Here is a 14,569-nt window from a genome sequence, read left to right on the forward strand (position 1 = left end):
TGAACTGCGAAGTAGTGAGGGAACACTGTACTCTGGATTATCTGCCTTGGCATTCTGGGTAATATAGCTATGTGGAAGGGCCTTGAGTCTACACTTACATATAATCCAGTTCAAATCAGATAATCTTTATTTTATAGGCAATGTGGATTAGGCCTAAGTGCCTGTCCACTGGGCGCCATCTTGGGTGAGGGAGTTGCTAGGATACAAAGGGGGCGGGACCTAAAGGCAGTGGGGGAGGGGGGCTAAAGGCAGCAGAGCCTACCTTTTTCTCTTCTGAGGGGGAAAGAGGCCGAGGAAAGGGAAGCCCCGCCCACCATGGCAACATTTTGAGGAAGTTGGAATAGGCTCTGCCCACAGGCACAAGGTCCTCTGGGTAATGTAGTTGTTTCAGTTCAGGGGCAACTGCGCTTGCATGGTAAGCAATGGGGGTTTTATTTCGTCTTCATTTTGTTGTTTGGTCTTTATTTTTTCTTGGGTTTTTTTATGTCTAAACACAGCGGGGATGACCATGTGTTTTGTGGCCAAATTTCGTGGGTTTTGGGTGTGTAGTTTCGCTGTTTACTTTAAGTTAGAAATGGTCAGAACATTTATATATATATACTAGCTGTGCCCTGCCACGCGTTGCTGTGGCCAATTGGAATTGCACTGAATAGCCTTTGCGCTTCTAAGCCTGGGCAGTTTCTATATAAGGGCCTCTTTGCTTGGGCTGGTTGGATGGGGTGGAGTGGCCTAATGGCTTACAAACCTGAGGGTTATCCATGTAGGGTATATTCTGGTTGATAGTCTTGCAGCTTAAAAGCCTGACCGCTTTCTACCTTGTGGAATTGTTGCTTGGCCAGGTCGAATAGCAACGAATAGTCCGAGTGCAGGAGGTATGAATATTGGAATTAGTTACCTCGATTAGCATTGAATGGCCTTGCAGGTTCGAGGCCTGGCTGGATGAGGGAATTCTTTGTTGGGAGGTGTTAGCTGGGTCTGATTGTTTCCTGTCTGGAATTCTCCCGTCTTGTGAGTGTTGATTTGTATTTATTGTCCTGATTTTAGAGATTTTAGAGATTATGTTGTTCTGTTTTCTTATTAGAGCGGTTTTTGTGGGTCCCGGTTCCGTTTTGGGGGTTCGGTTGCGTTGTATGAACCTTGAGGCAAGGCTTTTGCGTTGTGTTGTCAAGTTTGGTGTTTCTGGAGTGCATAGTTGTGTTGTTATAGTCATGGTGCAAATAACTTTACCTTTTTATATATATACTAACTGTGCCCGGCCACGCGTTGCTGTGGCTTAGTCTGGTGGTGTTGGTCAATCTACATTAGGTTGTATTTATGCTGTGACCTCCACCCTTCTTTATACTCACATTAGTAGTAGTATTGGAAGTCTGTTACCTTGTTCAATTTTTCAGTTTTGTGGGTCCGGATTGTGTTTTGTGGTGTGATTGTGTTGTTACAATCGGGAGGCAAGGCTTTTGCGTTGTTTTGCCAAGTTTCGTATTTCTGGGGCGTTTGTGTTGTTATAGTCATGATGCATTGTTGTGAATTTTGTGGGTCTGGATTGTGGTTTTGTGGTGTGATTGTGTTGTTACAACTGGGAGGAAAGGCTTTTGCATTGTGTTGTCAAGTTTTGTATTTCTGGGGCATTTAGTTGTGTGCCAAGTTTCGTATTTCTGGGGCATTTAGTTGTGTTGTTATAGTCACAATGCATTGTTGTGAGTTTTATGGGTCCGGATTGTGGTTTTGGGGTGTGGTTGTGTTGTTACAACTGGGAGGGAAGGCTCTTGCGTTGTGTCGCCAAGTTTCGTATTTCTGGGGTGTTCAGTTGTGTTGTTATAGTCACGATGCGTTGTTGTGAGTTTTGTGGGTCCAGTGTGGTTTTGTGGTGTGATTGTGTTGTTACAACCGGGAGGCAAGGGTTTTGCGTTGTGTTGCCAAGTTTTGTATTTCTAGGGCGTTTAGTTGTGTTGTTATAGTCATGATGTGTTGTTGTGAGTTTTGTGGGTCCGGATTGTGGTTTTGTGGTGTGGTTGTGTTGTTGTAACCGGAAGGCAAGGCTTTTGCATTGCGTTGCTGGCAGAGGAGTTGGCGCAAGCCGAGTGTGAATGTCCTGATGTAATGGTAAAACAACACTGGGGCTGGAACTCAACGCCAGAAAAGCCCCCAACCTCATTTTCAGAGAAGGGACTCTTTAATCCCTTCACACCCAAGAATTTCTTACAGCAATATCCCCATCTTGATTTACAACAAGGAGAAGAATTGAATGAGGGCTACTCACACCTGGAAGCCAAGCTTAATGCCTTTTCTAATGATTTGCTGGTAATTAAGAAGTATCTACAAGAAAGCACGGGGCTCCTGAGCACACTTGCAAAAATACTTAAAGCTGAGGTTTTGGAAAGCCGGTGCAACTGTGACTCTACTAAGGCAATGCTGGCTGTTACAACCAGGCAAGACACAGCTTCTCCCTGCCCTAAAGATAAAAGAACTAAACAGACAAAAGCAGATAAAACCAAACACCTCCAAGTCAACTGTAAGAGCCAGAAAAAAACCAAGAACATTAAAGGGAAGTGGAAACAAAAAACTATCTGCAAACAAACAGGACGTGCCAGGAATTGTAAACGTGGATTAAAGAAACTTTTTACATTAATCCCACCCTCAAGAACTTTGGTATCAAAAAAGAGGGGAAACAAAAACAAAGGTCTTTCAAAGCGGAGCCACGATACTACCAATGATGGCAAAGTGGTTAGAACCACAGTAGCCAATCAAGGCCCCCAAAATATTAATGTGGCAACACAAACCTTTTGGGAAACTCAGGTCACCAATATGACAAGAGAAAAGGATGATAGGAACTCAAAAAAATAGAGCAAGCAGATGGATCTAAATCACCAATGGCAAACCACCAAGACCGTAGACAAAAGATTAATGACAGAGAACATTATAAAGATAATTGGAACCTGGTCCTCATCCCAAACAAGGTGGTGTTTATTAAAGTTCCTAATCCAGGAAAGCTCTCAAGTCTGGATGATCGTAAATTCCATGTGATAAGTCTCATGAATAAGGTTTTACCAGGAGGGTTGTATACCACTGATATTGACCAGATTGATTATTTGTATAATGATGCACTGTATTTGTGGGATGTTTAGTTTTGTTGTTATAGTCACTGCGCCCGCAACTTTATCCTTTTATATATATAGATACCCTGTTTCCCCTAAAATAAGACATCCCCAGAAAATAAGACCTAGTAGAGGTTTTGCTGAATTGCTAAATATAAGGCCTTCCCCGAAAGTAAGACCTAGCAAAGTTTTTGTTTGGAAGCATGCCCGCTGAACAGAACACGGGAGCATGCAGGATCGGTAAATGTACGTACCATAAAGTGTTGTACATGGAAATATTGGTAGTAACAAGAAATTCTTGATTGGATTCACAGTTTGTCTGGTTATGCTGGTTTATGATGACAACTACTGTACAGTATATAATTAATGTTCATTTTTTTGTTCAACAATAAATGTGAATTCTTCTTCATGGAAAAATAAGACATCCCCTGAAAATAAGACCTAGAGCATCTTTGGGAGCAAAAATTAATATAAGACACTGTCATATTTTCGGGGAAACACGGTAGATAGACATTTATTGCTACAAGACAATAACTTGTTCACGTTCTCAAACAAGCAGAAAATAACATACTCCCTGGGAGTGTGAACAAAATATAATTGTAGGGGTAAATCAGGTGTGTTTACAGTAAGTTCTCTTAAGGCTGTAATTTTGCAGCTATCTGTGTTGAAACAGATTCCAATGAAATCAAACTACTACAAAATATTTTGGGGCCCAAAGTGCTACTTTAGGCATGTTGAAGGACTTTGTTATACCCAATTTAGTTTGTGTGTGTGTGTGTGAGGAGTGACTTGTGAAACTGCCAGTCGCTCCTATTTTGAGAAAATTGGCCGTCTGCAAGGACGTTGCCCAATTCAATACTAGCCTTCTGCACAGTTTACTTTTACTTTTAATATGTTTATTAATCCTACTATTTTAATTTTAAGTCATCTATTTTTGTAAGTTATTTTAATTATTTCTAGTTAATTTAATTCATTTGATTTGCCCTGATTAATTTGAGTACCTTCAGTATTGTTATGTCCTCATATATTTCATGATTACAATTTAAGTATGTGTCTCTATCTCCTATAAGTACTGGTGTAATCGCGGCTTTGCTAGTAAGACTGAATTACTGTGTCACAAAATGATGCATGTCTAAAAAGTGTGTCACCAACATGTAATGTTTGGAAAACTATGTTTTAAGGGTTTTCTTGTGCCATATGGAAGATAATTAGAAAAAAAACACAACTAAATTATGCAGCTCTTTGAATCCTATCCACAATCTGAATAGGCTCTTTCATGTCTGCATATTTAAGCTGATATTTGGGGCAAAGTTTCATGCATTTATAAGGTGCAGCTTACACAAATATTTGAGCTGCAACAGGATAACTATCACATATCCTTTCACATTTCAGTAAATATGATTAAATATTTTCTTACCGCCAGGTTCTTTATCAGGATTATATTCCAATGCATTGCTGCAAATGAGATCAATGTCTATCAGAAAATCCTTTGTTGTTAAATAGTTGTGTTTATCGATTTTAGTTATTATTGTTGAGAGGTCCATTGGTTCTTTAATAACTTCAAGATAATCTGAAACCTGTAATCAAATACCACAGTCAAGTGACACAAACATTGTGGCCCACTTTATACTCAATAATACAATTATTCAGATTATCAAATAGATTCAACAAAATACATTTAATATATAAACCCATCTTCAAAAATGTAATTTTAAAGAGCTTTTCTGTTTTCAATACAATCAGAAGAATAAAAACACGTGACTTTTTCAAAGGTTCAAACACAAGGTAGAATAATTTGTTAACATGCATGATGTGGTGTCAATGCTGTCATTCTGCTGATAGAAGTGCTCCTCTCAGCAGAACTGTGTAGGTATAATTCTCCCATCCCAGCACTGGCACTCTCAAAATTGGATCTGCGGGCCCAAGAACCCCAGAGCAAATTTTCAGGTGCGAGTGCTACAGAAAGGAAAAGAGAGAGAGCAAATTTCCTCTAGTGCAATGCTTCCAAGGCACTCCAATGCAGCTAAGGAGGTTCCTATACTGCCAGGAGAAGACAGAAATCTAGGGCAAGAAAAGGTGGCTCCAAGGTAGATGATACATCTTGTGTCAGGAGCCTATGCCACAAATTGGAAAAGGGAAATGAAATCCTACCCACCTCATCCTTGCCTGATTTTTTGTATATTGATCTTTATATCCACATGCTGTAACATGAGGATTAGACCTATCCACAAGTCCAATACTAAAATGTCCACCATCAGATCCTCTATTACAGTTCTTGACCACTCCACATCAGATGGAATGTCCATGGAGAACTAAAGTATGTCACATACAAATCCCAAGACCAACACGAATGAAACTAAAAGATGAATCAAGAAGAGAAGGAGAGAGAATGCCTCATATACCAAAAAGTCTAGACAGATCCATTCATCTGGCCACAGTTTGCTTGGACCAGGCTAGAAGAAAGACTACTTGATTAAAACTATCATGTGCAAATGTTTTTAAAATATGTGCTACATAAAATTATGCCTACACAATTGAAACTGGAACAGTTAATTGTTCTGTAATGGCGTTCATCTGTATAATTTCTCCATGAAAGTTAAGCAGTTTTAACTAAAAAGAAAAAAAATCCTGAATACAATGGGTTCCACCAACATTCCAGAATAAAAATATAATAGTTTTGAATTAGGCTTTACTTAAAATTAGCATGGCCTGTTACAAACAAAGTTTAGGAGTTATTCCACATTCTTCTAGCCCTTCTAGCTCTGTATCACTAAACTACGTCTGTTAGTAGTGAATTTATATTTTTTATATTCGCACAACACTTAATCCAATCAATTCTCTTTATGAGACAACAGTCGGATTCTCATCACAGTCACTTTTTTATTTCACAGCCCAACAAAACAAAATATTCTTATCTCTGCATGTACAAAAATTCAATGATGCCACACCACTAATAATGTTCTGCCTAACACATTGAAAGACACCTTAATGGCACTGCCGTCCCAAAGCACTTTGTGATAACCAGCAGTTTCTTCCTCTACTTCAAACAGTGATTTAAACATCTGTTCCTCAAATACATCCCTAACAATGCCTTTTACTGTTATATAACAAATGTAGGCAAGTTGCTAAATGGAAAGACTGTGTAAGCAAAATGCTTTATAAACACACACACACACAAACAACCTGAAGTCTTTTAAAGTAGCTGGATGGGTGAATGGATATGGATTTGATGATCAATCATGATCCAAAATCACCAGAGATAGCTAGTGACTCCCAACTTAATTCAAGCAATTTGCTCTTAATATTTTGTTTCAACTTTAAAGGAGGTAGCCAAAGTGCTGAACCTAATTCAGTGAACGCTTTCAGAGCTGTGGATAACAAGTAAAAGGACAGTCCCACTGATGTGGCATGAGACTTATCTTTTCACTAAAGCCGCACTAAGCTTAATAACAACTTCCAATGCCCAAATGCCACTTGATTACTTCGGAATGCCTCCACAACACTGCTCAAGATCAGAATCAAGATGAATCAGCGGCAAGCATCACAAAGGCACCCAGAACGATATAAGATGTGTTCACTATTAGTGCTGAGCTTGCAAATATTTGTGGACCTATGCACTTTTTAAAAATCCCAATGAGCAATGGGGGCAATTCCTTTCCAGTCTGCCTTTTAGATAAATCTGGCTTCTCCTGGATTACCATCTTGTCCATTTTAGAGTTTTGGAAGACATGACTATATTTGTCAACAAACTCATATTTTTATTTTTAGTCAAAGATTGAAATCCTGTTGTTATCCATGAGTAGAGCAGAACCACTGATTTACCTACATATTGACTCACAATTCAACCAATGACTGAATGTGTTTATAGTTGGGACCAACCAACAGGATGTCAAACAAGAAGTGTCCTGTATGGATAAGTTTTAGGTATAAAAAAGTTGGTTATGTATGTATGTAAAAAAAAAGATGTAATAACACATGCCAGTGCTTGATTTGAGCCAGGCTTTAACACAAAAACTTATTTCTTATTAAAAGGAAGCCTTTCAAGCAGTTTTTTAAAAAACAGAGTGGTTCTGTAGATATGCCAAATACATTTATATTACTCAAATCCATTATTGTACAGTGTTCCCTCACTACTTCGCAGTTCACTTTTCACGGATTTGCCGTTTCGCGGTTTTTCAATAAACTCTAAAATACTATTATAAATCATAAAAAATTACAATTTACAGCCTGAGGAAGGGAGGAAGGAGAAGCCAAAGGGAGAGAAAAGGAGCCCAAGCAGCAACGGGAGGAGAAGGAAGCAATTTATCAATACACAATTTGTTGATAAAGACTTAAAATAGTGTATAACTACTAAAATAATGTATAAATATTAAAATTAATATAGTGCCCCTACTTCGTGGATTTTCACTTATTGCAGGTGGTCCTGGAACCTAACCCCAGCGATAAGTGAAGGAACACTGTATATTTAGGATACAGAGTGGACTTTCAAACTAAAGAGTACAACTTCCTGGGTAATTTGAGCTCTGGCACAAAAATTAACCACTGGCCCAACTACATATTTGAAAAGCAGAGGTGTGAATTTTTTTAAGCTAGATATTGATTTTATATATATATATATATATATATATATATATATATATATATATATATCTCACAAACAAGCATGCATGCTGTTCACTGAACAATCATCCACCAAACACAGGCATAATACACATTACACTTTTCTAAGCACATCACCACAACCTGCTGTTTCTTGGGTATGTTATCTGTGCAAAATTCACTTCTGAAGTTGACCAAAAAAAGGACAGGTGTCACAAACATACTTATAAACACGAATCTAATAATCAATTGCTAATCTACAAACAACACTGAAAGCATATCTGCTTTGTTTTATGTTAAGCACTGAGATTTTTATTTTATTGTTCTTTTATTATTTTATTATATTTTTGGTCGGAAGATAAATGTAGCATATTTAATTATAACTCAAATTTGATTAGCCAAGTCCAGTCTATATTGTTTGAATTTTTGTAAAAGGCTATGTAAGTAATTACCGAAATCAAAAATTATAGCTGCAGATTTATCAATTTTTTGGTTACAAACCAAGAAGGAGAGAGAGAGTTGCTTGATTTGATGAATTTTCTGAAGTAGATGTTAGAATTCAGCCATATTTTTCCAGCACTTTCAATAGCTAAGCGCTGTTTCTCCAGGCATCTACTTCCCATGAGCAAATAGAAGTATTGCCAAAGATGTGGCCTGGACGAAATTCAATAGTATGTTAGTATTATCGCTAACAGGTTAGCTCATAGATCATCTGTGAAAATTAATATAATGCCTTTTATTAATTGCTAATAAGGTCAACTTCATTGTTTGCACGTTACTGAAACAAGACCTCTTCAATATCCACCGGTTTGCTGAAGATGTTAAAGCGCTTGTCTGTGGCCAGTCTCTTGGTGACATCCCTGAGAAACAATCGCAGCTCTCTCAGTGTGTTTTCTTCCTGATCCTCCAGTCTCTGCTTTTCTGCCTCTGACAGCTGATGGGTAGGAGACGGGAGGGCAAGAGGGAGCACCTCCAGGTCAGAAAGAGCTTTGAAAAAAAGAATGGAGAATTCTGGAAACAAAGTCAGCAGGTAGCATCCTCTGGAAATTGTATATTACTGTACAGGTAGTAATATACAACTACGAACAAGCTCGGTTCTGTAGGTTTCTTCTTAAGTTGAATTTGTATGTAAGTCAGAACAGGTACATTTTTAAGAAGTAACTCCAGCCCCACCAAAAAAAGCTTTGAATACCATTGGGAATGGTTATCACCCCTGTAAAGCTTTCTTTTGCTGTCTGTGCCTCAGTTCAGAAGATTTCACCTTGCTTTCTGTTCCTGTGACCATTATTTTTTAAAATTTGGTTTGAGTGGAAACAAGGATTGGTGATAAAGCTTCAACGGGGGCACCTTTTCCCCATGATAATTCTTAGAGAGGTGAATTTCCCTTCCCGTTTGCAACTAGGAGTCAGATGTAAGTTGGATGTTTGTAACTCAGGGGCTACCTGTAATCAATGGCACTGCTTCCCTTGTCTCTGGGTAAGTTAGAAATCCCAAAAGCTTCTTCCATGTATAGGTAGTTGCAACCACCTAAGAACATGTCTGTCCCTAGCCATTTGGACTTTCACATAGAGGGTCCTTGCAGACAGACCCTGATGCCAGGTTTTCTGTTTATCCCAGATTATCTGGCAGTGCAGACTCATATAATCCAGTTTAAAGTAAAATACCTGGGATCAGATACTGAAATAAAGGGCCTTTCTGGAAGGGCCCAGATATATGTGAAAGCAGAAGTAAGCAAATTGTAACCCAGTATCACATGTGGCCTAGAGGATAATGATCAATATATTTTTTTAAACTGATTTCAATATATTAATTATATAGCACACATATTATTTGACTGTAAATTGTATCTGAAGGCAAGAGACTTCTACTTTGGTCCATATTTCAAATAGACAATGTACTGGGAATCTCACATCAGCACAACATATTTTATGTTTGGCCAAGACCCAAAAATAACATATAAAACAGCTCTGTATTTAAGCAAAACAATACGTTTGAGAAGCACATATGTGGGGCTGTTCAGGGTAAATTGTAGGAATGATAAGGAAATATGGTGTATATATTCAGTTTTATCATATTTGTTGTTATAAGTGTCTTATTTTAACTTTCTACATAGAGTGTAATCAAATCCAAGTCTTATTTTTTGGTTGGGAATTGTGATACGGCCTAAAAGCTAATCAAAAAATATATTATTATATGTGTAAATTATGAATCATATGTAAAGTACTTCCTTTTTTCTTTCTGACTCTCCTATCCATTTCATTGGTTGAACCTGAAGTCCAGTATGATGAGACAGGAAGGAAAATATCTCTTCATACTTTTCTCTACCAAATTAAATTTTGAAAGCTTCTGTTGTGGCTACCTTAAGAAATATTTTTGTCCTTTTCTATACCTTTATCAGCACTAATATCATTTTGCCTTTGAATGATCAAAATATTTTGTACACCAAGCCTTCCATGGAAAGAAAGTATATAAATGTATTAAATAAATACACACAGATATTACGATTGTATTTTAAATTGTCTTCCCTTACCTAACACGAAACCTGTATTTTCCCACTGAAATAAAATAGCACATTGCAGATTACCATTCAGCCAATCACTACAACTCCAATGTATCTTTCCTGTTCACTCACCACTACTTCAGAATCTCACTGGTATACATTGGAAATTAGGACTTTTGCCAAATATTCTTTAATTTACAGTCATTTAAAGTGAATCTCATCTGCTATCCTGAAGTGTAGTCATAAGATTTGGAAATATTCTTTTGGAACTATTCCATCTCCACTTGTTTCATTATCATGAAGGATTTGGTATCATTTGCAAGTACAGTAGAGTCTCACTTATCCAAGGTTCACTTATTCAAGGTTCTGTATTATCCAAGGCAGTCTGCCTTTTAGTAGTCATTGTTTTTGTAGTAAATGTTGCAATGTTCTGGTCCTAAATTCGTAAAGACAGTAATTACTACATAACATTACTGTGTATTGGACTGATTCTTCTGTCAATTTCTTGTAAAACGTGATGTTTTGGTGCTTAATTTGTAAAATCATAATGTAATTTTATGTTTAATAGGCTTTTTTTATATCCCTCTTTATTATCCAAGATTTTCGCTTATCCAATGTTCTGCCAGCCCATTTATCTTGGATGAGTGAGACTCTACTGTATAGTCACTATACAGCTTTCCTAAATTCCACGGCACATATGAAGCAAGTGACTGTGAATGGGTTTTGGACTTCCACCTGCTTCAATGCACGATTTCATCTTCAAATAAAGATCAGTGACTATGTAAACAATCACCTTCACTGGACAAGAAATCCATTTGAACATCATAGCCAATGATATGTCTACTTTTATTTAAAACAGAACACAAACAGGTGAAAGTCTAGCTGCTTTCTGAGTGCACAGAGAATTAACTTACCAGTTTGTTTCCTCCTTGGAGGAGGCATTGATGCCTGATTGAGAACCAGCTCTTCGAAAAATTTACGCCTATCTTCTTCACTAGGTCTCTGAATATAAAAAACCTCTTCATATTGGATTTTAAAGATACACTTCACCTGTTTAAAAAGCAGTGAAAATATAAGGTTTGAAATATTTAAGCTCCTAGCAACCTAATAACTCACCAGGCCATTCATGTTGAAGACCACTTCTTCCTTTCATAATCTGACTGTGAAAACACACCATTCTGAAAGCGCACCTTACCATATGTCTTATGAGAGAAAGGCATGTGCTGTGACCCTCTATGTTTATAACATTATGAAGCCACCACAATTGCCATCGCTGCATCCTGTGGATTCCTGGGGTTTGAACTTTGGACGGAGGCACCACAAGTTGAGAATTCTTGGTACCCACTGCTCAACTTCCAATCCTAGGATTCTCTAGCATGCTGCTATGGCAATTAAAAGATAAATTGCTGTTGTTTTTTTATCAAATCAGTCTGACATACCATGACCTTACAAATAAGGTAAAGGTAAAGGTTTCCCCGGACGTTAAGTCCAATCATGTCTGACTCTGGGGGTTGGTGCTCGTCTCCATTTCTAAGTCGAAGAGCCGGCGTTGTCCGTAGACACCTCCAAGGTCATGTGGCCATTGGCATGACTGCATGGAGCACCGTTACTTTCCCACCGGAGCGGTACCTATTGATCTACTCACATCGACATGTTTTCGAACTGCTAGGTTGGCAGAAGCTGGAGCTAACAGCGGCCGCTCACGCCGCTCCCGGGGTTTGAACCTGTGACCTTTCGGTCTGCAAGTTCAGCAGCTTAGTGCTTTAACACACTTCACCACTGGGGTGACAAATAAGAGACCTCCCCATATCAGGTCTTGTAGTCTCAAGGTCATATCTTTCTTGAGTCTATCCACCTGTAAAGTAGTCTTCCACTTTTCCTACTGCCTTCCACTTTACAAAGCATTATTCACTTTTCCAAAAGTAATAAATCAATAAAATGGATCGGTCCCTTCAGAATTCACCTCATAACTGATCCGTGTTCATGCTAAGAACAATGTTCAATGACAGAAAATAGTTCTTCAGTGGCATGAACCTGGAAGCAATATCACTGCTAACAGAAGCTGTCCTCGCCTAAAATCTTTTCTGCAAAAGGCACCTGGAAGCCCACTCTACAAAAATCTCTACAATACCAGTTGCTAAAATCTATAGGCCACTTAACACATACAGATGTTTACAAGCAATTCACCAGAATATATATATTTTTGGAATCAAAAATTATTCATTAAACTGAAAGCGTCAGAGTGACAAGTCAAGTTTTTAAAAATATGTCCAATTGCAAGCAAGGAGAGCTTGGGAGAGGGGATGTTCTGCATGCCTGTTTGCTTCTCAAAGAGTAATAATATGCTCACCTCTTCTGGCAGCTCACTATACATGGTTTCAGAGGTAGAGAGTAGAAATATGGGTGAGAATGATGGTATATCTTGCAGCAAAGTTAGAAATGTAGCTTTCACAGTTTCACTGACAGCTTCCCACCAATCACCAATATGAGGCATGTAAACAATACTTGGTAGTGTTCTTCTTGCTTCACGAAAGATCTAATTAGGAAGGACACTGACATTAAGATAACACTAAACACATTGTTAAAATTACTAACACAGTTAAGAAAGCATTGCATAGAATATCAAAATGCCATTTCCCTTAAAGTTTTGATCTGAGTAACATTTTTCATAAATATTCTTCTTAGTCATCCTATTCCATCATATAAAGATACAAAGGATTGTAAAATGTGAACATCATATAATTGGAAGAGAAACAAGTGTTATGCTTTTTATTAATGTGATTTTTGCTGAATTTTATTTTTTTTAAACTGTTCAGAAGTCTAAATATTCCATATATAAACTGTTCATAAGTCTAAATATCCCTTATATAAACCCTTTAAAATATTCCTTTATCTATTTCTAACTTTATGTCCCTTATCTTCACCAGCAGTTAAAATGGTGAACAAACAAAACTGCATTGTTGCTTGTGCTGGATGCCTCCCTCTTGTTACCTTTTGACTGCAGAAAGGTGGCCAAGATCACCACAAGCTCCCTTCATCCAGCAGAAAGACTCCAGTATAACCTGGTTCTCTCCAATTATGGAAGAACAATTATTTATGGCAGTCTTTTTTATATATATAACTTGGCATCATTCTTCAACTTGTCAACCAGAAATCTGAGTCACTACAGGGAGGTCACTAATTCTGACTGACCAGAGAGCTTTAGACATGCATCACAAAGACCATTCTCTGTAAAGAATGGATGTTTTAAAAGGATATATCCAGCCTTGGCAGGGAGTGTGGTTTATTCTGCCAGAAGAATAGTCATTAATATTTTGTACTGACTTTCAACACATGGATAAGTTATTGAGAAATTTATTAAACTCTAATAGTGTGTAGAGAAAGGGGTACAAGATTTTCTTCTTATATTGTTTTAGGCCCCTTCCATACAGCTGTATAAAATCCATCTTGAACTGGATTACATGGCAGTGTGGACTCAGATAACCAGTTGTAAGTAGATATTGTGGATTATCTGCTTTGATATTCTGGGTTATATGGATGTATGGAAGGGGCCTTTAATCTGAAGAAGGGAGGGCCAGTATTCTTGTACTGGAACATAGGAGAGCTTCAGGGGTGCACAAGTTAAGCAAATTATCAGAGGAAGTAAATGCAGACTAACCTGCGCACACGATTCTTCAGGTGTTTTGGCACTGACCGAATAAAGTGCTGGCAGATCTAATCTGTGTACAGCAATTTTTTCAAGAGAGTGCAATACTGCTGGAGCAAGGTGTGAAGTCTGACCTGAATCTCTTTCTCCTGAAAGCAGTAATCTTGGCCTATAAGAGGTTGGCTGGTGGTAAGCTGACCTGCAACAAAGTAACATTTCTCATAGAATCATAGAGTTGGAAAAGACCACAAGGGCCATCTAGTCCAATGCCCTTCCATATGTCAATGTGGAATTAGATGTAAGTTTAAAATAAGTTTAGCATATACATCATATGGTAATAATAATAATAATAAACTTTATTTATATTCCACCCTATCTCCCCGAGGGGACACAGGGTGGATTCCAACAAACAAAAAAGGCAAACATTCAATGCCTCAGTACAACAAGTACAAATATAATAGCCCAAAGTAACCCCACATATGAGAACAATTTATAACATGACATCTATAAATTAAATAAAACATAACCTAGCAAAAATGATATCTAACATAAAACCTAAACATAAAACATCTGCATTAATTTACAAAAGCCAACAAAGGTTCACCAGTGATGTTAACTAAACTAACATGATCTGACCAAGCCCAAATATAATAATAGTTTTCAGTCAGATGGCGAGAAAAATATCTTTATCAGCAAAAGATAGACTAGTTAATTTTTCATAAACTTCACACG

The 14,569-nt window shown here is 37.7% G+C and overlaps 1 protein-coding gene across 2 annotated transcripts in view; it reads right to left on the reverse strand.

Moving 5' to 3' along the window:
- The window catches only part of atad2b (ATPase family AAA domain containing 2B), a 93,599-nt gene that overhangs the window by 24,060 nt on the left and 54,970 nt on the right, over positions 1 to 14,569 (reverse strand). The window contains exons 18-22 of one of the 2 annotated variants that reach the window (XM_062969112.1): positions 13,850 to 14,036; positions 12,542 to 12,727; positions 11,106 to 11,241; positions 8,497 to 8,678; positions 4,510 to 4,669 (exon numbers count right to left, since the gene is read on the reverse strand). In XM_062969112.1, the coding sequence (XP_062825182.1) occupies positions 4,510 to 4,669; positions 8,497 to 8,678; positions 11,106 to 11,241; positions 12,542 to 12,727; positions 13,850 to 14,036 (851 nt within the window). Of the gene's footprint in view, positions 1 to 4,509; positions 4,670 to 8,481; positions 8,679 to 11,105; positions 11,242 to 12,541; positions 12,728 to 13,849; positions 14,037 to 14,569 lie in introns of both variants that reach the window. The other variant, XM_062969110.1, reaches the window with a different exon arrangement.

The sequence above is a fragment of the Anolis carolinensis genome, chromosome 1, assembly GCF_035594765.1.
Source record: "Anolis carolinensis isolate JA03-04 chromosome 1, rAnoCar3.1.pri, whole genome shotgun sequence".
Taxonomy (NCBI): Eukaryota; Metazoa; Chordata; class Lepidosauria; order Squamata; family Dactyloidae; genus Anolis; species Anolis carolinensis.